Source organism: Bubalus kerabau, chromosome 6, assembly GCF_029407905.1.
Source record: "Bubalus kerabau isolate K-KA32 ecotype Philippines breed swamp buffalo chromosome 6, PCC_UOA_SB_1v2, whole genome shotgun sequence".
In the NCBI taxonomy this organism is placed as follows: Eukaryota; Metazoa; Chordata; class Mammalia; order Artiodactyla; family Bovidae; genus Bubalus; species Bubalus kerabau.
Window position 1 is genome coordinate 116477900 of NC_073629.1, and position 26212 is coordinate 116504111.

The following is a 26212-nucleotide window of genomic DNA, read 5'->3' on the forward strand; positions in this document are numbered from 1 at the left end:
GTAGCCTTTCCCTTCTCCAGGGGATCCTCCCAACCCAGGGATTGAACCCAGGTCTCCGGCATTGCAGGCAGATCCTTTACCAACTGAGCCACCAGGGAAGCCCATTATGCTATGCGCCTCTGAATTTAAATCTGGTTAAACTCTGACCCCACTCGTCAGGGGAGTTGTGTGTACATGCTGTATGGTTACTGTCAGGAAGGTAGAAGGATGGATTCCTCACTCCACTGTGAGGGGAAGTTCCTTCTATTTCTGGGTGAGGGGGCGAGACCTCTGGCTCCCCCTGGGTGGTCTTCCGATGACACTGAGGTGAAGGTGGCCTTGTCACCGCTGGGAACTGGTGAGAATCCTGACTGTCCTCTTGGCTTCCTCAGATCCGTCCCAGCAGGGGGGGAGGGGTGGCGACTTTCCGGTCTTCTCTCACACCACTCCAGAGAGGATGCTGGGCTGCCTCCTGTGTCTCCACGGGGTAGGCTCTGCATGCAGCTTTGCTGCTGTGTACTGGAGCAGGGATCCTGTTTATTTGAGGTGTTTGAATGGCGTGTTGTTGTCGTTCAGTTGCTTAGTTGTGTCCAACTCTTTATGACCCCATGGGCTGCAGCATGCCCGGCTTCCCTGTCCTTCACCATCTCCCACAGCTTGCTCAAACTCATGTCCATGGAGTCAGTGATGCCATCCAAGCATTTCATCCTCAGCCACCCTCTTCTCCTCCCACCTTCTATCTTTCCCAGCATCAGGGTCTTTTCCAATGAGTCAGTTCTTCGCATCAGGTGGCCAAAGTATTGGAGTTTCAGCTTCAGCATCATGCCTTCCAATAAATATTCAGGATTGATTTCCTTCGGGATTGACTGGTTGGATCTCCTTGCAGTCCAAGGGACTCTCAAGTGTCTTCTCTGACACCACAGTTCAAAAGCATCAATTCTTTGGTGCTCAGCCTTCTTTATGGTCTAATTCTCACATCCATACATAGTTACTGGAAAAACCATAGCCTTGACTAGATGGACCTTTGTTGGTAAAGTAATGTCTCTGCTTTTTAATATGCTGTCTAGGTTTGTCATAACTTTTCTTCCAAGGAGCATCTTTTAATTTCATGACTGCAGTCACCATCTGCAGTGATTTTAGAGCCCAAGAAAATAAAGTCTCTCGCTGTTTCCATTGTTTGAATGGTGTAGGGTGGTTATTACCTAAAGTCTGCTTTGTCTGATATTGAATTACACTAGCTACCTTTTGGTTAGTGCTTTGATGGTTTATGGTTGACTGTTCTTTTATTTTCAACATACCTATTCTTTACGTTTAAAGTATGCTTCTCCATGGAACTCTACTCAATGTTATATGTCAGTCTGGATGGGAAGGGGGCTTGGGGGGAGAATGGTTACATGTATGTGTATGACTGAGTCCCTCTGCTGTTCACCTGAAACTACCACAACATTGTTAAGCGGTTATACCCCAATCAAAATTAAATGTTTAAAATGTGAGTACACTTTATTTATATCTTTTTGCAAACCCCATGAACAGTATGAAAAGGCAAAATGCTTCTGAACTGTGGTGATGGAGAAGACTCTTGGGAGTCCCTTGGACTGCAAGGAGATCAAACCAGTCAATCCTGAAGGAAATCAATCCTGAATATTCATTGGAAGGACTGATGCTGAAGCTGAAACTCCAATACTTTAGTCTCTTAATGCGAAGAGCCAACTCATTAGAAAAGTTCCTGGTGCTGGGAAAGATTGAAGGCAAGAAGAGAAGGGGATGACAGAGGATGAGATGGTTGGATGGCATCACTGAATTGATGGACGTGTGTTTGAGCAAGCTCCAGGAGCTGGTGATGGACAGGGAAGCCAGGCATGCTGCAGTCCATGGGGTCACGAAGAGTCGGACACAACTAAGCAACTGAACTAAACTGAACTGAGCTGTGCTTCTTATAAATAGCAGAGTTTGGTTTTTTCCAGTATGGAAATTATTGTCTTTTAATTAGAACATTCGGTCTGTTTTCATTTCATGTAATTATGGATTTTGTTGAGTTTAATTCTATCATATTTGTATTTCCTTTCTTTTTATTATTTATTAATTTACTTTTCTTTTTGTTCCTATTTTTCCTTCTTGTATCCTTTTCAATTAATTTTTATTTCTCTACTCATCTTTGCTATTCCTCTTTTGCTATACATTTTAGTATCATTTAAAAAAATTACAAAACAGATCATCAGCTTATTATAATTTACCTTAGATTAGCCCTTCATGGTTCCCTGAGAAATGCAATCAAGCCACACGCCCATTTACTGCTGTGTGCCCTTTCTTCTGTATGTTATTTGTATATATGGTACAGACACACATGGCTCTTGCTCTGCTTGCTTTAAAAGCCAGGTTATTCTAGGAGTCCTCAGCCTTTTACATTTGCCCCATGTTCCCGTTTCTCAGAGCTGAGAATTCCCTTTACCTCTCTGCTCTCTGTTCTCCCACCTGAGCTAACTCTCCTTCAGCCTGAAGAATAACATCCCTTTAGTGTTTTCACATTGTGGGTCCGTGGCTGACAAGTCCTCTCAGATTTTGTTTGTCTGGAAATATCTCTATTTTCAGTTTTGAAGGATATTTTCATTGGGTATGAATTCTAGATTGGTGGTTATTTTTTCCCCAGTCCTTCAGAATGCCACTTTGTTCCTTCCGGCTTTCATAGTTTCTATGGAGAGACTCCGTAGTCTTTCTTATTTTTCATGACACTGAAGGAAATGTGCTTTAAAAAAAAAATCTAGTAAGACTTTCCTTTTGACTTTCAGCATTTTGACTGATGTGTCTGGACCTCATTCTTCTTGAACCTCAGTGAAGCTCTTGAATTCGTGGCTTTATGTATTTCGTCTGAACTGGAAAATTTAACAAACATTACTTTTTCATTTATTGCTTCTGTTCCATCCTCCTGTTTTGGGGCAAATTCTAATTGCACATATGTTACAACATTTGATTATGCCTCAAATCTCCCTTCTTATCTGTTCTTTATATTATTATTTTTTCTGTACTTCAGTTTGTATTTCCTACTGATTTGTCTTTGAGGTCAACCTGCATTTACTATGTCCACACTGTTGTTAAACCAGGTAGAAGACTTCTTTCTTTTGGATACCATACTTCCCAGTTGAAGAATGTTCATTTGTTTCTTTAAAAAGACGATTCTAAATTTCTATCTGCCCACACTGGCCATGGCCAAAGCTGGGGGCCACATGTGCTCCAGGTTACTCCAGAACAGGATGAGGAAACCATGGCCAGACCACAGTGGGCCGTTTCCCCAGAGAGCACCTTCCATGGATGCTCTTGCTATGGCAGTGATGTCATAATGGGGGCCACAGCCCATCCAGGGTTGACTGACAGTCCTGTGTATCTGGAAACTTGTTTCTGCCAGTACAGACTCTGTCTGTCTCGTTATCTTGTGTACCTCAAATGCCTTGAACTGCACTTGGCATACAGTGCTCAATAAATACTACTGAAAGGAACAATTAGTAAAGATGATCTGTCCCTCAATATCAGCTTTTAGATCTCCAAATCCCAAGAGAAGGTGGACAAAACTGTAAGCTAAGTAGATTAAACTGTACTGTGAAGTATCATTGCTGAAATAGGCTATAGTTTTCTCTCTTGTTACAAAATAAACATGAAACCACAGTAACTCACTGGGAGGTTGCTTGTTGAGTATGGAATAGCAAAGAAGGTGCCTGGATGCTCTGAATTTTCACCAATGCCATGACTGTGGCATCTTAAGGCACTGATCTAGCTGAGAGGGGTCAATCTGCATAGGATCTGGATTTGATAAATTAACTCACTCAAAAATATGCGCTGAGGACTTGCTATGTGCCAGAAAAGTTTACAGTAGTGAGCAGCAAAGACAGTCACACAGTCTCTGCACTTCAGTAGATATGGGAAGGCAGATACGAAGAAAAAGATCTTGTCAGTAAATATAACATGGAAACTTGACAAAGCACCAGGAAGCCACTGCAGCACAGTGTCCAGTGCCTGCAGAGCAACCAGAATTACTCAGAGGCCCCAGAAGGTTTTCTTGAGGAAAAAGGACTTGGACTGACCCCAGGGTTGAGTAGGGGTTTAACTACACTCAGGACCGAGGCTGTGGGAGCAAGTACAGTTCTTGAGAGCAGCCTGTGGTGGGAGGGAGCACAGTGTGTTTGACGGACAAAGAGGAAGCTCAGGGTGCTGGAGTGCAGCCAGGGAGGGAGAGGTGGGTGATGAGCCTGAAGACGGAACCCTTCCCAGGTCAAGCATGGCTTTGTAAGCCCGGCAGAAGATTGTCAGCTTTATCCTTGTGGGAACTAGGGTGTCACTGAAGGGTTTCAGTATGGAGTGCTAAGGTCATATCTGTATTTCAAGAGGGGTGCTCAGGTGGCTGTATAATCTCTGATCAAGTCACTTTCTCTGGATAAAGCTGGAATAACACAGCCAAACTGTATCCCTCTGAGTCCTTTTTCTCCTTTCCAATGTTCAAGTTTGTCCCTTCCCCTTCTTCTAATGGTCTTCTTAAGGAGGGGATTTAATATAGCTAATTAAGTCTCAGCTCACGAAACGAAATCATATTTATGTTTCCCAAGGTCTCTTGGATTGGAGTTTTGAGAACTCAAAACTCTACATTTACACAATTACCATCAATCTGTTGGGGGTACCCTGAGCACATCTATTGTGTGTTCAACCAGTTTAATTCCAAGAGGGAAATTCACAGCAACCCCATCCTGGGACACTTCATGAGCTAGGCCATGGTGGAGGGCAGACACCAGGCTTCAAGGAGTGGGAGGGGCAGCAGCACCAGACCGATGACCAGCTGTTGGTTAAGGAGAGGAAGCCGAGTTGCAGCTGGAGGGCTGCAGCCACCTCCTGTCTTCATTTTCCCTTTTGCTTGGCTTGATTTCCACATTCAGTCATTAGAGCATCACTTTTTGAAGATAGGAAATTCATTAACAGGGTCAACCAGTGGCATAAATAGGTGCCCTCACCTATTTATGGGAATTACATATAGAGAACCCTCATCAGGCTATGGGCTTCCCTGGCGGTTCAGATGGTAAAGAATCTTGCAAGGCAGGAGACCTGGGTTCAATCCCTGGATCAGGAGGATCCCCTGGAGAAGGAAATGGATACCCACTCCAGTATTTCTGCCTGGAGAATCTTGAGGACAGAGGAGCCTGGTGGGCTACAGTCCATAGTGTCATAAAGAGTGGAAATGACTGAGCGACTAAGCATGCGCTGGGCCACAATGATGGAGGCTCAGAAGAAGTGCATGAAGGACACTCAGGTGTTAATCTGGAGTCAGAGGTAAGCCGTAAAACTGTAAAGTGTAAAATCAACACAAAAGCCTTCAGGATAGAGTCACCACACATCCCCCTGGGTTGGCAAACTAATCACTAAGGCAGTTGAGAGTGTGACAAACTCAGGGAGTGTGTGAGTCCCAGGGAGGGCTGATGCACCGTGGGAACTTGGGAAAGCCCACACCCCCGCCAGCTCCTCTGCCTGGAGTATCCTGGCCCCAGAGGCACAGCTGGCTCCGGACCCAAGGGAACCACGTTCACTGCACTTCTGATGCCAGTTGTATGGGGGTTTCCTCCATCAGGAAGTCTTCTGCAACACCAGCTGGGGCTCCTACAATCTAAGTCACTGTCGACCTGGAGATATAGAGTCCCATCCCACAGGTGAAGGGTGACATCCCACAAGACCATCCCCCCCCACTCCAAATGACAATCACAAGTCTAGACTGTCACCTGTGCTTCTGATCAACCAGCTATAAATCTACGGTTCCCACGACCCCCTCCTCGGGTTTGATGAATTTGTTAGAGTGGCTCACAGAACTCATGGAAACACACCTATCAAGTCATCAAAGGACACGATAAAGGACACAGAAGAACAACCAGAGGAAGAGGTGTGTAGGGCAAGGTCTGGGAGGATCCTAGGCATAGGAGCTTCTGTCTCTATGAAGTTGGGGTGTGGTACCCTTCTAGAAAAAGCAAGAGGATTCCAGAAAAACATCTACTTATGCTTCATTGATGAAGCCAAAGCCTTTGACTGTGTGGATCACAACAAACTGTGAAAAATTATTAAACAGATGGGAATACCAGGCCACCTTACCTACCTCCTGAGAAACCTGTATGCAGGTCAAGAAGCAACGGTTAGAACCGGATATGGAACAATGGACTGATTCCAAATTGGGAAAGGAATACGTCAAGGCTGTATATTGTTACCCTGCTTATTTAACTTCTATGTAGAGTACATCATGTGAAATGCCGGGATGGATGAAGCACAAGCTGGAATCAAGATTGCTGGGAGAAATATCAATAACCTCAGATACGCAGATGACACCACCATTATGGCAGAAAGCGAAAAAGAACTAAAGAGCCTCTTGATGAAGGTGAAATAGAAGAGTGAAAAAGTTGGCTTAAAACTCAACGTTCAAAAAACAGATCATGGCTATCCGGTCCCATCATTTCATGGCAAATGGATGGGGAAACAATGGAAACAGCGACAGATTTTATACTCTTGGGTTCCAAAATCACTGCAGATGGTGACTACAGCCATGAGATTAAAAGACGCTTGCTCCTTGGAAGGAAAGTTATGACCAACCTAGACAGTGTATTCACAAGCAGAGACATCACTTTGCTGAGAAAGATCCTCCTAGTCAGAGCTCCGTTTTTTTCCAGTTGTCATGTATGGATGTGAGAGTTGGACCTTAAAGAGGGCTGAACGTTGAAGAATTGATGCTTTTGAACTGTGGTGTTGGAGAAGACTCTTGAGAGTCCCTTGGACTGCAAGGAGATCAAACCAGTCAATTCAAAGGAAATCAATCCCGAATTTTCACTGGAAGGACTGAAGCTGAAGCTGAAACTCCAATACTTTGGCCACCTGATGTGAAGAGCTGACTCATTTGAAAAGACCCTGATGCTGGGTAAGATTGAAGGTGGGAGGAGAAGGGGGTGACTGAAGATGAGATGCTTGGATAGTATCACTGACTCAGTGGGCATGAGTTTGAGCAAACTGCGGGAGATGGTGATGGACAGGAGAGCCTGGTGTGCTGCAGTCCAAGGGGTCGCAAAGAGTCAGACACGACCGAGTGACTGAACAACAACAACCCTTCCAGCATGTGGTTGTGTTCACTCACTTGGAGACTCTTCAAAGCCTGTGATTATTGGGGTTTTACAGAAAGCCCCTCACACGGGCATGATCAAGTATTGACTCCATGTCCAGCTCCTCTCCCCTCTTTTGGGAATGGGGTAGATGGAACTGTGATTTCCAGGCTTCTGATCACTGCTTGGTCTTTCTGGTGGGAATAAGCCCCAACCTGGGAGCCACCCAGAAACCCACCCAGAATTGCTTTATTGTAACAAGAGAGGCTTCCGGTGCACTTATCACTTAGGAATTTACAAGGGTTCCAGGAGCTCCATGCCAGCAAGTGGGGGCAGAGACCAACAGGAACATTTTCTATTATCTCACAGGACCCCAGTACATAACATTGAATACTGGGATCTGACTGGCCTCTAAACCACTGGTAGATGGATGAGTGGCAACTTAAAATTCAATTCATCAGATTCCCTGACTTTCCAACAACCCGCTCTTTGCCACTGGCCTCCTCCCCCACAGATCTTCTGCAGGGAGGTGGGCATTTGAGGCACATGTCCTAGCTCCTCTGAGAGTTCTCATCCCACCTGTGGGCTTGGGTACCACGGATCCGCAGTGAGGAGGGTGGGGAGGTCACTCTCAGACTGGATTTATCCCATTTATGATCCCACAACCCTGAGGGCTACGTGTTTGGTGGACCAATGAACAGTGGACCAAGGGAAGTTCACCACAGGCAGGCACGTTTCCTGGAAAGCAGCCCAGGGCAGCCAGGATGCCTGGACCAACCCTGGCCTCTGGGGCCGGGCCCCTGGTCACAGCTCAGTTCTGCCCTCTGCCTCCCGAGCGTAAGCATCGCTCACCTTTTTACCTCCTTTCTTCTTTCCTGTTCTTGCTGATAGTTCCTTCTCTCTGTTCACAGCTAGTTTCAAGTTTTTTAGTTCCTGTCTCATCAGCTCATCAACCTAGGTCAATATAAAAGATACTATGTTTTAGGTGAACTTGCCTGCTTTGTGTTTTCTTTGCAAAGTTAGAAACAGGTTAAATTCTGGGTAGGTCACGAACAGGACGTTATAAAGAAGTGCTGCAGTGGAAGACTTGACTAGGACTCCAGCATTAAAGCCGCTTTACCTGCACTCTGATCTCTGACTCCAGCTCCTTCCGCTTGTCCTCCTTAATCAGTTCAGGGTCATAGACCTGGGGGAAATTCCACGATTCGTCTTTATTCTTCCACAGGTCTGCACTCCAGAAGGAGAAAGAAAAAGAAAATGAATTTTTTTTTCTACATGAAGACTAACAAAGGCAGTTTTGTGAAATATAACACAAATTCAATTTTCTACCCTATGTCTGTCTTTTTTTTCCACTTTCCAAATGGAAGAACTGTGTCTGTACAACATCTAAAAAATAAAGAAGAAAAGTGCTAATGTGAAAAGCTCCAGTAACGAAGTATGAAACAAATGGTACTCTTCTGTACCATTATAGTTGTGTATGGATGTGAGAGCTGGACCATAGAGAAGGCTGAGCGCCAAAGAACTGATGCTTTTGAACTGTGGTGCTGGAGAAGGCTTTTGAGAGTCCCTTGGACTGCAAGGAGATCAAACCAGTCAATCCTAAAGGAAATCAGTCTTGAATATTCATTGGAAACGCTGAAGCTGAAGCTCCAATCCTTTGGCCACCTGATGTGAAGAGCTGACTCATTGAAAAAGACCCTGAGCAAGATTGAAGGCAGGAGGAGAAGGGGACAACAGAGGATGAGATGGTTGGATGGCATCACCGACTCAATGGACACGAATCTAAGCAAACTCCAGGAGACAGTGAAGGACAAGGGAGCCTGGTATGCTGCAGTCCATTGGGTCACAAACAGTGGACATGACTTAGCGATTGAACAGCAACAACAACAATAATTATGGGGTTATGCAATTACAGGTGACTGTTTCTGTAATACGTTTTCCATTAGTTCTATTATTCATATGATTCAATGAAATGGGAGAGATTTTGTTGCTAGTTCAGCTTACCCGTGACTTACCTTGGCCCCTATTAAAAGCCAACACTGAACACACAAATACCCATTACTCATCCCAAATTCAACAGCTGTGTTTTTGTATTACTTTTGGGATGTTTTTGAAATCATATATATTTTACATGTCCCTTTGGCCTTACCCTGGCAGTTAGGAGGATGGTTAGAGGAAATAAGGGTAATTTTGTATCACTTGAATAAATGGAAATAAAGCTGTTTTCTCAGAAGGGGAATTCCAAATGTTCACAGAGGTGCAGACACCTGGACCCTGGCCGTGGGATTGGAGGATCTCCCAGGGGAAAAAGACTCGCCAGTTGGGGAAGGGATCTCTTCCTTGAATTTGTGTTCAGACTGTGATGAAAATCTGCTGGAACCAAACCTGCAACCACCACGTAGCTGGGCCACTTTGCTGGGAGCTGGTCTCTGGGGGGCACTGATGCTGCTCAACTCGGGAGGGCAGTCGAGGACCACGGGGTGGCCCACCTCCGTCTGACAATGGCTATGGCTGGGAAGAAAGGGGGCCCGTGCCCCCTGGACGGCAGGTGGTGAGTGACGGGGCGGAAGCTTCGCAAGCACAGCCTCCCCTACAAACACTGACCCTGAGATCGGACAGGAGTGTGTCCCCTGACACAGCTGACCAAGTAGGGAGGGGCTGGCACTTACACTCAACACCCAGAGGACAGTCACGGCCATAGACAGAAATGCATGTGGGTGCACAGGGAGCCAAGCGGTCAACCCTGCAGGCAGAGGGCGGAGCTAAGTGGGCACACGGACTAGAAAGGAGGGTGGAATCTCTGGGTAAATCACAGAGGCCAGGGGTGAGCAGAAGCAGTGAGACTGGAAAGGAGAAGGGATGAGACACGGTGGGAACGGCAGATCCCCAGCGACAGAGCACCAAGGCCACGAGAGGCAGACACACAAGAATGGACAGCCCGGCAGGGAATGGCCTGAAGGCTCCGGCTGGGGGGAACCCCTGTCGGGGGACCCTGCATCCTAACCACTCACCAGCTGCTGGCCCTATGTCGTCCTTTGCTTATTATCAATCTCCACCTGCAAGGGGCGAGGGGCCAGGCGGGACAGTGGCTGTGCTAAGAACACTTAAAAACACTTGTTTTTAGCAAGTGGAAGAGAGGACACAGGACCACGGGGGGTGTCCTCTTACAGGGATCCCAGTCAGGACCACCCAGGACACAAATGGAGGGAGACAGGGAGCCCCGATTTTCCAGAAGTGTGGGTCGGTTGCACAAGTCCTGGGGGGACACCCTGATGCTGCTCCTAGAGGCTGGCAGGGAGGTTTCTGAAAGCCGAAGAGGGTCATCACAAACTGCTGACCTCACACAGGTCTGGTGGGCCGGCTCACTTCCTGGACAGCTGGCTGAGCAGAGGGGTTGGCCTGTCTGGATTTCAGGCCTGGCAAGGGCTCTCAGGCTTAGCAGTCTCCCCCCAGCTAGACCGAGGGCAGTGTGGCCTGCGCAGGGCTCCACCAATCCTTGGCCCATCATAGGAAGATGGGAAGGAGAAATCTACCAGTGATGCAAAGTTTCAGTGGCAGGTTTTTGAAAAAGATGATGTTGAACGTGCCCAGATCCTTTCTAGGGTGACGACTGTGAATGTATAAGAAAAAGATAACACATCACAAAGGTGCTGAAATTTTCGTAAAATTGATGCACCCATGGGTTCTTCCCCCGCAGGGTGGCCAGGTGAGAGGTGGCCCAGTCACCGCTGAGGCTCAGACAATGGGATGAAATGATGGGGCTGGAGGGGCTTGGGGGTGTGCCTCCTGGATGCCCGTCAGAGGTGAGGGTCAAAGGTCAAGGGGAGGGAACCTCCCTGGTGGTCCAGTGGCTAAGACTCTGTGCTCCCAGTGCAGGTGGCCCAGGTTCCATCCCTGGCCAGGCAACTAGGTCTCATGTGCTGCAGTTAAGAGTCTGAATGCCACAACGGAAAGAACCACACGCTGCAAGGAAGATCAAAGATCCTGTGTGGTGCAACTAAGACTCAGCCAAATAAATATATTTTTTTTAAAGTTCAATCAGGGCTTCCCTCATAGCTCAGTTGGTAAAGAACCTGCCTGCAATGCAGAAGACCCCAGTTCGATTCCTGGGTCAGGAAGATCCGATGGAGAAGGGATAGGCTACCCACTCCAGTATTCTTGGGCTTCCCTTGTGGTTCAGCTGGTAAAAAATCTGCCTGCAGTGAGGGTGACCTGGGTTCGATCCCTGGGTTGGGAAGATCCCCCGGAGAAGGGAAAGGCTACCCACTCCAGTATTCTGGCCTGGAGAATTCCATGGACTTTCTCGTCCATGGGGTGGCAAAGAGTCAGACACGACTGAGCGACTTTCACTTCAAGCAGAATCACCACCCCGATGGGGGAGGTAGCCAGCCTGGGACTGCGGGGTCCCAAGGGGCAGAAGACCCAAACAAGACAGATGGGGACCAGGTGCGGCAGGGATGGGCACACAAGAAATGGCTGGAAAGCTGGCTCTGAAGAGTCATCATTTTGAATAGTCATTCCCATGGAGATTGTCAGCAAGAGACAGCTATCCTGCTCATGAGTGTCAGGGCAAGAACGCATTGCCTACATGGTCTATACCACTCCTTTGATGTGAAAAAATGTCTTAAGTCATAAATATCTGAGAGTTTCTTCTTTGGCCTGAACCCCGTGGAAGGGGGATTTTGCAGAGCTTGTGAGGTGTGAGTACATGAAGAGCAGTTAATTCATGGGCCTGAAGGGAACTGCTCCTTCTCTGTGCATTTTCTGAAATCTACATAAGCTTACACTGAAGGAAACTCTGAAATGTAGGAATAATATGGGTTTAAAATTCTTTTTTATGGGTTTAAAATGGTAAGTTTTCCCCCTTGAAAATATAACTGCGCTAAAATGTTCTATTCGTCAACAATACCGGGATTTTTGTGCTGGCTCAGTGGCGAAGAGTCCACCTGCCAAGTTCAGTTCAGTTGCTCAATTGTGTCTGACTCTTTGCAATCCCGTGTATGCCAGGCTTCCTTGTCCATTACCAACTCCCAGAGCTTGCTCAAACTCATGTCCATTGAGTCAGTATGCCATTCAACCATCTCAGCCTGCCAAGTAGGAGACATGGGTTTGATCCCTGGGTCTGGAAGATCCCCTGGAGAAGGACATGGCAACCCACGCCAAGTCTTCTTGCCTGGGAAATCCTATGAGCTGAGGAGCCTGGCAGGCTGCAGTCCATGGGGTCACAGAGAGTCAGACATGACTTATCGACTAAAAACCAACAACACTCAGCAATAACAACAACTCTCTTCTAACAGATGACGACTGAATCTTGGTTGATAATTAAATCTTTGCAAGCAAAATCCACCTGCTTCATTAAGATCTTTTAGAGCAAAACCCCTTTGTTATTCAAAGGAAGCTGCTTTGCTTTTTCAGGGGATAGATAAGACAGGAAGTAATGCATTTAATAGTGAAAGGAACACACAATATTCAACAGAAAGGAAAGCAAGATACGATTATTTATGTGGAAGCAGGGGCACCTTGTGACATCCGCACTTGGGCTGTGCCTCTGATTTACAGATAAAGCACTTCCGAGCAGCCTTCGTGGGTTTTACTAGAGGTGACGTAAATGGACCTAGTTTTCCACTGAAATGCTGTTTTTCTCATGACACTTTTGCACAGGGCACGTCTCAATCCCTTCAAGAATTTCACGGACATTTATAAATGCAGGAAGCTATCCATGCTCTCAAAGGGAAACAACTGACCGCTCTTTCCTGTAGCAGAGAACGAGTTTTTAATCTGAGAGTGGGAGAAGCCAGGGCCGGGGCAGTTTTCATCTGCTCAGAAGTGGACCGAGGAGGGGGCTTAATATCAGTGATTAAAATGCTAATGCTTCCTTTGAGAAGGAAAGCCTTTGATTTTTATGAAAAGGATTCTCAGATGAAGACACTGAATTTCTGTAAGTTACCGAAGACATGTCAGATAACTCATCAAACACCCCAACAGCCAACGAGGAAAATCATGGTTCCTGTCTCCTGCTCCCGAGCGGCTGGCAGTTTTCTTAGCCTTGATGGAATTACAGGGTAATCACACACAAGGTGTGGGTTGTTTCAAGAGCTTTGCTGTGTGGGTCTGTGGGCTTCCCATAGGAATGTTAGATGGCCCCCAAGTGAATTTTTATCAAAATAATGCGGTACCTTAAAGCCAGAGAGTATTAAAAAGATTATAATTAAAAAAAAAAAAACTCTGCCTTCCAGTTACACCGTCCAAGGGCATTTATTCCTACATTCATTTGTTCATTTAAAATGCATTGGCTAGATTCAGATTTATCCATAAATCTGATTTATTCATAATTTATGAAATTCATGCCCTGTCCCTGGTGGCTCAGACAGGAAAGAATCTGCCTGCAGTGCAGGAGACCTGGGTTCGATCTCTGGGTCAGGAAGACCCCCCTGGAGACAGAAATGGCTACCCATCCAGTATTCTTGCCTGGTAAATCCCACGGGCAGAGGAGCCTGGTGGGCTGCAGTCTATGGGGTCGAAAAGAGTCGCACATGACTGAGTGACTGACAAAGCTGCCTGGTCCTCACAGACCTGTTGCCCTGCTGTGAGGAGATGGAAACACACCCCTGGAAGTCAGGTGGAGGCGAATACTGCGGCTCTGGGGTGGGCACAGGTGAGGCGGGAGACTGTCATCCCACCTGGTCTCAGGGAGGCCCGAAGGGACAAGCATTCCAGGCAAAGGGAACAGAAGGCACGACAGCCTGGATGTGTGAGTGTGAGCAGCTTGTGGGAGGAAGAGCACGGGGCCCACGGGAGGAGGATGTGAAGGTCCAGCTTCACGTGGGCTCTCTCGGCTGTTATCTAGAAAGATAACATCTAGATAATACGCTTATATTGCTTTTTCTTCCTAAGTCCCAGCCTTTTCTTCCAAAAAGTTATTTTAAAGTTTTTATTGGAGTGTATTTGTTTTACAATGCTGTGTTAGTTTCTCCTGTACAACAAAGTGAATGAGCCGTGCCTATTCATACATCCCCTCGTTTTTGGATTTCCTTCCCATTCAGGTCACCACACAGCACTGAGCAGAGTTCCCTGCGATATACAGTATGTTTCTATTAGTTATCTATTTTGTACATACAGTACACTCTCATCAGTTATCTATTTCATACATACGGTGCATTCTCATGAATTGTCTATTTTATACACAGTATCAGTTGTGTAGATATGTGGATCCCAATCTGCTTCTTGACTCATCAAGTTTAGACACAAGCTCCTGACTCCCTGTGAAGGTAGAGGAGGCTTTTGCTCTCTCCCACTTTTCTTTCTTCATCCAAGCAGTTACAATCAGAGGTGAAGGGAGCTAGGCTTTCTAAGTCTTGAGTGTGTGCTGACTTAAAAAACAGTCACAACCTCAAAGTTGAGAGTTATGTTTTTACTCAGTGGGAGTTTTTAGGACTTCAAGCCCGGGAGACAGCATCTCCAGTAGCCCTGAGAGAACTGCTCTGAGGAGTGGGGTGGGGTAGAGTCAGGTTACACAGAAGTCTTCCAACAAAGGGCAGGTAGTCTGAATGTTAAAAGCATTTTTGTGAATTAAAGAAAGCCAGATATCTCGAGTTAAGGAACTTAGCACTATTCTGTGTACAGGAAGATGCAAGAGCCTGGGCTCGCTGAGCTCCTTCCTCCATATGCCTCTCAGCTCTCTGGGGCCGGTGTCCCGCGTTGATCACATCCAGAGTTCCGTGGTGCTCACCGTAGGGAGTGGCTGCAGCCTCATGGCTGCCAGACCAAGCAGGTACTGTTCTCCTTCCTGAGTGCCCTTAGGGCTCAGAAATTCACACCTGGAGGGCTGGAATCGCTGATGGCTATGGCACCCGTGTTCACTGATGTGGCAGGAATACTCTATTTCTCAAGTGTAAGACACTACTGAGATGCACCCAGCACCCGAGACATCCCTCCACACTGGCAGTCACTCTCGGGACCCCCTGGAGGCTGGGCTCCAACACGGTGAGTGAGTAACAGGAGAATGAAGGACTGACAGGCAGGAAGCCCCAAGGACAGCCAGCAGAGCACCAGAAGTGGGGGTTCTTTAGAAGAAAATGAGCTGACAGTTCAAAGGCCAGGAAAGTATCTTGAAGTCTGGTGATACATACGCAGAATACGAGACAAGAGAGGGTGTGTGCAGACCAGTACATAATGTCCTGCGACAGAGGGCAGCTGCATGCGGGGCCTAGCCCTGAGTTCCAGGGGCACCCCAGCCGGGCCTGTGACTCTGCAGGGTGGACTACCGCGATTCCTAGCCAGGTCCCTTGGAAGTGGCTGTGGCCAGACTAACAAGGCACCCAACTGGTGCCGCGGTCCCCGCCTGCCCACCACCTCAGCCCTGGGTGTGTGGTGAGCCTGCTGGTGGCATGTGCCTCCGGGCCAGCACTGCGCCTGCACACTGGAGCCAAGCAATGCTTGCTGAGTGAGTGTGTGAGTGAGCAATGCTTGCTGAGTGAGTGTGTGAGTGAGCAATGCTTGCTGAGTGAGTGTGTGAGTGAGCGGACGTCCGACAGAAGTAGTAGAGTTGCCCTGTGAGCCTGCAACCCTACTCCTGGGTATATACCTGGATTAAACTATAGTGGGAAAAGATACCTGCATCCCGATGTGCACAGCAGCATTATTTACAGTAGACAAGACATGGAAACAGCCTAAATGTCCACTGACAGATGGGTGGATAAAGATAAAGAGATGTCCCATATATACAATGGAATACTTCTCAGCCACAAGAAGAATGAAATAATGCCATTTTCAGCTACATGGATGGACCTAGATATTATCATATGAGGTGAAGTAAGAAAGAGAAAGACAAACACCATATGATACCACTTACGTGTGGAATCTAAAGTATGACACAAATGAACTCATCTTCAAAGAGAAACAGACGCACAGACATAAGGAACAGACGTATGGTTGCCATGGGGGTGGTGCGGGTGGGGGGGGGGTTGGGCTGGGAGTTTGGGATTAGCAGATCAAAGTATTATATACAGGATGGATAAACAACAAGGTCCTGCAGTATACAGCACAGGGAATACAGTCAACATTCTGCAATCAACCATAATGGAAAAGAAAAGGAAAGTTGATATTCTCAACGTGAATGATGGCAGGTCTCCGACTGTACCTGCTGACCAGGCTGAGTGATGTTTATGTCTTTCTGGTTGTTGTAAAGAGAAGTGAGATGGGCGTGAAAACACACCTTCCATGTCGTGGGCACCTGATCAATGTTAATTTACCCTCCGACCTCCTCTCTCCCCCATTAAAGCAGCTGCCGAGTCATTTCGAGTTCATCCTTTCCCGGTGCTTCTGCCTCAGCTCAGCGTCTCCAGCCGAGTGGGACCCTGGCCACTAGTGTTGAGTGAGAGAACTGCAGGAGGGACATGGACTTTCTTATTTTACGGAACCAGACAGCCCATCAAACCTGCCACGACTCTGATAGAGTTGCTAAGGGTAAGGCTCAACTAGGGGTAGAAACCATCCATCAATTAAAAATACATATTAAGTAAATAACAGTCCCACTGCGGTCTGGCTAAGGCCAAATAAAGAAGGAGCCACATGCGTGACTCAAGTGTGGAAATATTCTACTTCACACCCTTATGGCATTTCTCAGGAGTTTCCAAATAGCACTAATGACCAGGGTCACCCTGGCAGGTCATTCTGTTTTGGGATTTATCCTGAGGGTGGAGTGGAACCAAAGGAATTGGACAACCATTCCAGTAAATTATAATGAGAACATCTCAAAGGCCAGTTCATACACTTGCCGAAAGAGCCAGATTACATTCTGAATATGGGACAAAAGAATTAGGTGTCAGCATGCAGGCACGTGTCTTAGACTAATACAATTACAACATTTTACTGTACATACGGCACTGATTTTCTTAATTTAAACAACCCAGGGAAAATCCTTCTTCCCTTTCATTCCAAGCAAGAGAATGTTCAGCTGACGTCTCAAGGGTTTAAAACAGAACAGATGTTGAGACATACTCTCATCTTGCTCTTTTACCACCTATATGCTTTGAAGCCACTCAAAGCAATTTTAAAAGAGAGACGGACAGACAGACTTGGTAGTGGACTGCATGTTTGCAGCCTCTCGAGTTTGAGCAAACTCCGGGAGACAGTGACGGACAGGGCAGTTAGATGTGCTGCAGTCCACGGGGAGGCAAAGAGTCAGACACGACTGAGCAAGCAAACAACAAAAGCATCTCATAACTGGGCACCAATGTCTGCCCAACAAGGGCACCCCAGTCAGCACACCTGTCCTGGTAAACTGACCTTTGTAGACGCTATTTCCTTCCTCCATCGTATGAAGGAAAACGCTTGGTGACATTTTCCACATCTCATCTTCTTCCTGCCAGAGCAGAATAACACACCCGTTAACGACAGGCAATTTACCTGCTGTGATCAGACACTGAGCGGGACGCACACTCGTGGTTACGCTGACTGTGGAGAAGCACACGTTTGCTCCTGGTTTGTGGGCTGAAGGTCTAGCCCCTCATCCGCCCGCCTGGGAGGTTTCCCTGCTGACAGTCTGAGCGGGGGGTATTGTGTCCACTGACCAGGGCAGGGATGGTTTGAGACTTAGCTCCACCGGCGGGCTCACAGGGCCTTCCTGACCCAGGCACCTCCCTAGAGTTCCCCTGGCCCTGAGCTAGGGCCTGTCCTCTGAGGTCTGGCTCCTTCCCTGCTCTGAGAGCTGTTGCCCATCTGAGTCTTGCCACCTCCCTTTGCCATGTTCCCATGACCCAGCTTCAGGGCTGTTCCCCACCTGCTTTCTGCTCCACTACCTGTCAGCTCAGGCTTTGTAGGAGCCCAGGACTGCTCCTTTCTTTGCTGGCCTGTCCCCTCCCCGGGCCAGGGAGCCAGTCCTGAGCCCCAGCCTGAGCTGGAGACTCGGCCTCCCTCCTAGAGGCTGGTACTGTTGGCTTCCCTGCCCTGGGCCTCTGCTGCAGAGAGAGCTCAGCCACCCAGAGCAGCCAGATCAGAGCTGCAGGGACCCCGAGCTCTGCAGGCGGAGGCCCTGCCCTGATCCCCAGCATAAATACCCTCTGCCCTACACCACCAGGGCTGCTGTCAACCGTGAACAGCCAGATCTTGCAAAGCCCCATCTGATGTTTCTGGGCAATCATGTTTACACTGTATGAAGAGTCAAGTGCCTGATGACCTGGTTCTTGTCCCCCCGGAAAGGACAAAGGAAGGATGCTTGTCTACGTGATGTCCATGGGGAGTCTTCCAAAGCACCTAAAGCTCTCTGTGTGGCTTAGGGGAGGAGTGGCAAGAAAGGGACAAACATCTCTGGTGGGTCAGGGTAGAGGACGTGTCCTTCTTTCTGAGATCCCGAGGCCACACGCCCTGGTGGTTGGGCAGTGCCTGCCCTCATACCAGATCCCTCCCCACTCTCCTGCCCCGACTTCACATGGCTGTCGGGAGGATACAGGGAAGGAGAGCTCCCAGGAGTGATGAGAGCACCCAGGAGGCAGTCAGGCTTCTGGGAGGACCCTCACTTCTTGGGATGGGGTCACCGAAGACCTGCTTGAACCACAGCTCACGAAATGTGCCACCAGCCTTGCAGAGCCTGGGAGAGAACCTGGACCCAGAAATGCGAGGGGCTCCAAGCCTATGGAGCAACTGACACACCCTTCAGGACCCACAGGAGGTCACAGCTCTCACTGGGGCAGGAGACCCACCATGCCCACCCAGGACACCTGATCTTCTGAGAAGAATCAGCCAGAGAAACAAGAAATGAGTGTTTGATGAAGGTGTGTCCTTGGAGGAAAGAAATGATTCACGGACAGAGGGGCACCTAAAATAACTGACTAAAGAGCCTCTTGATGAAAGTGAAAGAAGGGAGTGAAAAAGCTGGCTTAAAGCTCAATATTCAGAAAACTAAGATCATGGCATCTGGTCTCATCACTTCATGGCAAATAGATGGGGAAACAGTGGAAACAATGGCAGACTTTATTTTTCTGGGCTCCAAAATCACTGCAGATGGTGACTGCAGCCATGAAATTAAAAGACGCTTACTCCTTGGAAGGAAAGTTATGATCAACCTAGATAGCATATTAAAAACCAGAGACATTACTTTGTCAACAAAGGTCCATCTAGTCAAGGCTATGGTTTTTCCAGTAGTCATGTATAGATATGAATGTTGGACTATAAAGAAAGCTGAGCACCGAAGAATTGATGCTTTTGAACTGTGATGTTGGAGAAGACTCTTGAGAGTCCCTTGGACTGCAAGGAGATCCAACCAGTCCATCCTAAAGGAGATCAGTCCTGGGTGTTCATTGGAAGGACCGATGCTGAAGCTGAAACTCCAATACTTTGGCCACCTGATGCGAAGAGCTGACTCCTTGGGAAAGACCCTGATGCTGGGAAAGATTGGGGGCAGGAGGAGAAAGGGACGACAGAGGATAAGATGATTGGATGGCATCACCGACTCAGTGGACATGGGTTTGGGTGGACTCCGGGAGTTGGTGATGGACAGGGAGGCCTGGTGTGCTGCGGTTCACAGGGTCGCAGAGTCGGACACGACTTAGCGACTGAACTGAACTGAACTGAGTCTTCTCAGAGATGTTCCGTCCTCTCTCTCCAGGTATCAATAAGCATTCATGAATCTTTAGTATTTTTAGAGTCAATGTTTTACTGACCCGTGTGTTGTTGTGTTGTTGCCCTTTTGGTTTGGGAGACTCAGATCGGTCTGTATTTGGGGAGGATGGGACAGAGGAGAAGGGAAGGGAGACGAGGACAGGGAGGGGGACGAGGAGGGGCGGTAGGGGGAAGAGGAGGAGGATAGGGGGAGGAGGGGAAGGAGTGCTACTCCAGGGATGGGAGCACAGCAGCAGAAGCACTTTTCACAGAGAGACCAGTCAGTCCATGGCGGTCTGAGCTGGGAGGCTGGGCTACCTTTCGGTAATTGGAAATCAGTAGGGCAGCGTGTACTGGAATAGGGACAGCAGACAGACAGGAGGCTGGGAGACAGAGCAAGGACGGACCTTGCAAGGCCCACGAGCCATGATCTTCAGAGAGCATGACCTTGGTCTGTGAGCAGGGTGGCCACGGGGGGTCCCAGCAGAAGTCCGACGTTTCTGCATCTGCTCGAAGGGTCATGACTCTGGCTGGAGGGCGGGATGAGGCTGGAGGGGGTGAGGGTTGCCCCCCTTCTCTCCGACCACGATTCACTTTCCCATCTTCTTCTGCGGGAAATCCCCCTTAGGCCCCAGGCCAATGTCCCATCCCCTGTGAAGCCGCCCTGGATTCTCCCAGGTGGACAAGACCCTCTGTGGCTCAGTGGGATTTGCTTGTCCTTCCCGGCGCCCGTTTCGCCGTGTAGATGACCGGCTATTTGTGCACTTGACTTTCCTGCTCTCTTGGGCTGCGGGGCCCCCGTGCAAGGGGATCCCATCTTGCTGATGCTCATACCCTATAAAGAACCAGCACCAGGCCTGTTTCCTAAATAGGTGTTTCACACATGTAAATAAAAATGAGATTTATAGTTCTATTTGTACAGCTTTATTTCTATAATAAATATCAAGTTCTCAAGGGAAGCGAAACACCGCAGGACCGGTTTTGGGAAAACATCTGATCCTGATTGCACAGAATGACCGCGGTGCCAGCAGCTCCCATGACGTTTCACAGTGATGACGTAACTGGGCAACACAGCAGGCGCCTCTTAACCAGAGCGAAGGCACAATGGAACGTTTCTGCCTTCCTTTTTAGAGATGGCTCTTTCTTTGGTCAATAGTTTACCAGATGGATCTTTGCCTCTGGCTGATGTTTTAAACACTTCCCATTTTGACAATTATTGGGAGAGAGAGAAGCCACGAGGAGGCTTTACCACTTCAACTCCAAAGTCATTGCTTTTTTCCCCTGAATCTTTCACTGTGAAGGGGTCACACAAGTCCACTTGCATCGTCAGGGTGCCCACCTTGACCAATGTCCCTCTCTGATGGAAACTTCTCGGCCACAACTCCCAGCTCAGCCAAGTGACCGGGGAGTGTTCTCATCAGAGAGACCTACCTCTCAGGGAGCAGCCTGACCCTGAGGCTGCTTATCCTCCCGGCACCTGCCTCTCCGTGTAGATGACCAGCTATTTGTGTGCCTGACTTTCCTGCTCTCTCAGGCTGCGGGGCCCCCGTGGAGGGGGATCCCATCTTGCTGATGCTCGCACCCTATAAAGAACCAGCACCAGGCTGGTTCTGGCCAGCCACGCCGACTCCCTCTGCACTGGGGCAGGGACACACAGCTGGACTGGCCAGCTGGCAGCAAGGTGGGAACATGGGTCCCAGCCATCACACAGCCTTCTGTGGAGAAGGGGTGGTCCCCATGGACCTGGGTCCTGCAGCTCCCAGCTCCAGCCCATGCCTGCTAGGAGTCTCTGTCATGTGTCCACCGTGTGCCCGGCTCGGTCTTATCAGTGGACCTAAGCGGGCTGGTGTTGCCACCCACAGACCCAGAGTCACAAGAGAAACAGGATCTGAGATATGCCCAGTCTTTCCACTCATTCAGAAATCTTATAAACATCACAGAGGATCTGCTCTGTGCAAACGCCCGCGAGGGACGTCCGGAGAGTAGGGGCCTGGCTTACCTTGGCTTATCCTGCAAGCTGATGGCAGAACCACGTTGTATGTTTTGCAAAAATGGTTATTTATTGTGCCAAGAACACGATGGCAACGATGTGATAACATTTTTAAAAATCAAAGAAAATAATCAGCTTCCTCACCATCACTTTTATCCAATGAACCCTTCGTTTTTCTTTTTCCTTTTCTGTACGTATAGGCGATATCTGTCTGTTACAGCATAATCATAGTGATATAAAAGTCTTGCCAGATGAGTAGGTGAAACAAAGCATTTACTTTTAATTTCTATTCCTTTATTTGGTGCCACTGAACTGTACTTTGTGTTTGCTTTTTTTGGCTTGTTTACCAACTTTATGACCTTATCTTGTTCACCTGTAAACAATTCCCGAGCACCTACTGTGTGGGGAAATTTCTAGGTGCTGGGATGACGAGGACCCTTCAGGCTCCACCCCTGGGGCCTGCCTCTGAGTTCTCCTGTGCTGGGATTCTCAGATTAGTTGTTGTTCAGTCACTCAGTTGTGTTTGACTCTTTGCCACCCCATGAACTACAGCACACCAGGCTTCCTTGTCCTTCACTATCTCCTGGAGTTTGCTCAAGTTCATGTCCATTGAGTTGGTGATGCCATTCAATAGTTCCGCTGTTGTCCCCTTCTTCTCTTGCTCTCAATCTTTTCCAGCATCAGGGTCTTTTCCAATGAGTTGGCTCTTTGCATCAGGTGGCTGAAGTATTGCAGCTTCAGCATCAGTCCTTCCAATGAATATTCAGGGCTGATTTCCTTTAGGATTGACTTATCTCCTTGCTGTCAAGGGACTTTCAAGAATCTACTCCAGCACCACAAATTAGAAAGCATTGATTCTTTGGTGCTCAGCCTTCTTTATGGTCCAACTCTCACATCCGTTGGGCTTCCCTGGTGACTCAGATGGTAAAGAATCTACCTACAGTGCAGGAGACCTGGGTTAAATCCCTGGGCAGGGAAGATCCCCTGTGGTAGCGAATGGCAACCCACTGCAGTATTCTTGCCTAGAGAATTCCATGGACACAGGAGCCTGGCGGGCTACAGTCCATGGGGTCACAAGAGTTGGACACGACTGAGTGACTGACACAAACATACATCTGTACATGACTATTGGAAAAATCATAGCTTTGACTATACACACTTTTGTTGGCAAAGTGATGTCTCTGCTTTTTAATACGTTGTCTAGGTTTGCCACAGCTTTTCTTCCAAGGAGTAAGAGTCTTTTAATCTCAGATCAGTGGAAAGGGGTTAAATTCAAGTGGCGCCACATCTGTTAGGCTTTTTAGATGGGGGTAGGCATCTAGGCATTTATCTGTTAACATGTAAGCCCATACGTCAGCCTGATCACTTGTGGCTTTCAGATTATCTGATGGGTCCCTCAGGATCTGTGTCCTGGGGATAGGAGAGAGGTCACTCTGATGGGGAAGAGGCTGATGACTTCTCACTGAACTCAGAGTGAAATTGTAATCCACATTTAGATGCAAAAGGGAAAAATCAGCCCAGAAGTGGCCTGGGGGCACTGTAGACAGACAACAGCTTTTCAAGCTAATTGAATTGCATAGAGACAGGCCCAAGCATTTTCCCAGAAGAATTAACACTAAGCCAAGTCTGTTTATGGCTGCAGGAAACAGAGACAAGGCTCTTCAGTATTTGTGCGATTGTGTGTTAGGAACAGGACAAAACCATTGAAGACAGTTCCAGGGACTTCCCTGGTGGTTGTGGTTAAGACTCCATGCTTCCAATGCAAGGGGTGTGGGTTCCATCCCTGGTGGGGGAACTAAGATCCCACATGCTGTGCAGCACGGCCAAGAAAAAAAAAAAAAATATATATATATATATATATATATATATAAAGGAAAATAGTTCCAAATGGTTGAACATACGGAACACTGAAAAATAACAAAGAGAAAACAAGAGCTGTAAGGATGAACTGCAGAGTGCTTTTTTCCCATGTTTTCTCTTCCAAAGCCAACATGAGGTCCAGAGAGAGGCAAATGAAATTACACTGATATTGAAAGCATATTTGCAAAGATTGCTATTGGTCTGCAGAAAATGACCTTGAGGCACCAGCATTCTCCCCTATCAAGGTCCCCCTTTAAGGGGATCTCCTTATCTGCAAGCCTGAATACCTCTGTTCAGGCAACTAACCTGTGTGTTAGTTGCTCAGCTGTGTCCGACTCGTTGCACCCCATGGACCGTAGCCAACCAGGCTCCTCTGTCCATGCGATCTGGGCAAGAATACTGGAGTGGGTTGCCATTTCCTTCTCTAAGAGATCTTCCCCACCCAGGGATCAAACCCGGGTCTTCTGCATTGCAGGAAGATTTTTTTTTTTAATATATACCATCTGAGCCACTAGGGAAGCCAGTTTAAAACCAAAGATCCCAAATAAAGACCAGTTTGTTTTCTTACTGTTAAATTTTGAGAATTCTTTATGTATTATAGATACAAATTCTTTGCCAGATAAATAATATGAAAATAATTTTCTCCTGGTCTATGGCCTATCTTTTCAGCCTCTTTACAAGGTCTTTATAGAACATAAAACTGCTATTAATATTTTGATGAGATCAAATTTATCTCTTCTATAAGTCATGCTTTTGGTGTTAGGTCTCAGAACTCTTTAGCCCCAGATGCTGAAGATCTTTTCCCCAAGGTTTTTATTTACAGGTTTTATTGTTTCATGTTAAAGTCCATGATACATCTTGAGTTAGTTTTTGTATCAGGTATGACGTTTAGGTAGATTTCCACTTTCTTGCCTATGGATGAAAGACTGATTTTTGGAAGCCCACCAGTCCCTAAAGAAGAAAACGCCTGGATCCATCTAATTCCTTCTGTCCTTTGGCATCTTCGTGTTGAGGATCCCCAGGTGGATCCAGGAAAGGAATAGAGAACTTCCATTAATTTCAACGTGAATACGCTTGCAAAGTTTCTTGGTGAGCTGATCAAATGAATATAAGATTGGAAGTCCGAGTTATTTTAACTTGAGGTGCTCTTGTCGACAGTTACAGAGACCCACCACAGCGCCCCTAACTCTTTTCTCGTGCTATGAAGCCCAAAATACATTGGAAATCCAAGCAGGGACACTGAAACCTACAAATTCACACCCCAAAACTTCTTCCAGTCATCTCCACGTTCAACCATCTCAAAGACCCCACAGGGACTTTCACTCATCCTCAGATTCCTGGTTGGTGGAGTGCCTATGGGAGCTCTGCCCTGCTGCTCTGGGGTCAAGAGAGGCCCTGGGGGAGGGTCACGGTCCTGCAGGTAGAGGTGGCCCCAGGAAGGAGGTGCTGTCATGAAGGGGTGGGAGGGGGTCTCTGAGCCGGGCGGGTGGGCTGCTGTACTGCTGACCGTGAAAGCCCAGCTCTTTCCACCACCAGCAGCGCCTACCCTGTCCATCACGTTCTCAGGAAAAATAAAAAAAATCCACAAGGTCAACAAACCCACTTGTTTCTCTCTCAACTTCGTGAATGACGTTTGATTTTAAATGCATCGTGTCCCGTGAGGCTGGATGCAAACTTCAGACTCAGACCATCCCCTCCAGCCCACACCTGTCCTTGGGTGGGAGCAGGCCGTATAGTAACCCTGCTCCCACCCTGGGTCTAACTGACTTTGCTGCCTCAGTCAATCCCTTCTCCACTCCTAGACCATCCCATGACAGGGCCACAAAGCATGGATCTTAGACCACAACTTGCTGAACTCAGATCTACTCAAGTCACTACTACCCTGGATATGACCATCTATCCATCTTCTCTCTGCAGAAGGCTCTGCCTGGCCTCCCATCACCTGTGCTCTGAAGTTGTCCTCTGGTTCTGTGGCTTGGATATTGCCTAGAAAACCACCCCCGGACAGCCTCCAGATCTGCGCACTCTCCAGACCCCTCCCAACAGCTACACTTGGGATAGTTATGCTCCTTTGCACATGCATCCCCAGTCCAGCTCCCCCTCTGTCAGTCCGGCTCCCCTCTGTCAGTCAGGCTCCCCTCTCTGCCTTGCTTAGTTCCCTTTCTAACCAGAGCTGCTTTTCTCCCTCCCTCCCTTTCGGGGGATGTTCTGAATAAACCACCCTCACAGCCTCCCTCTCAGTGTTTCCAGGGAACTCCACCAAAAGGACAAGTTACTACCCTATTGATCTGCCTGTACCCCCCAAATTCTAACTCATTCTAAAAAAAAAAAAAACAAAAACAAAAAGGAAGCTCACTGATACAGTTAATTTTTAAAATCCTCCCCTACTTGGCAAGATAATTTTGAAGCAGTGCCTAACAGGGAACAGGAACAATTGGAAGAATTTCAATTTTATTCTAAGCATCTCTTCTAAATATGCATGGGTGAGTTTGACACTTGCAAATTAAAATTCGCTGTTAGTGAAGCTTGTTCCATAAAAATCTGAAATTATCAGCTACACAATCTGGTCTTTGTTGAGTGACAGCATTTTATTAACTAGCTATTAAAGAGTCACTTAATGATGAATGGCTTTCTACAAAAAAAAAGCAAAGTTTGAGTACATCAGCATTTATGATGTAGT

At 47.6% G+C, this 26212-nt stretch overlaps 1 protein-coding gene across 1 annotated transcript in view; it reads right to left on the reverse strand.

Annotated features, from left to right (window-relative positions):
* The window catches only part of IQCA1 (IQ motif containing with AAA domain 1), a 185278-nt gene that overhangs the window by 62953 nt on the left and 96113 nt on the right, over nucleotides 1-26212 (reverse strand). The window contains exons 9-11 of the mRNA XM_055586542.1: nucleotides 17373-17448; nucleotides 8206-8312; nucleotides 7938-8039 (exon numbers count right to left, since the gene is read on the reverse strand). Of these exons, the coding sequence (XP_055442517.1) occupies nucleotides 7938-8039; nucleotides 8206-8312; nucleotides 17373-17448 (285 nt within the window). The remainder of the gene's footprint in view (nucleotides 1-7937; nucleotides 8040-8205; nucleotides 8313-17372; nucleotides 17449-26212) is intronic.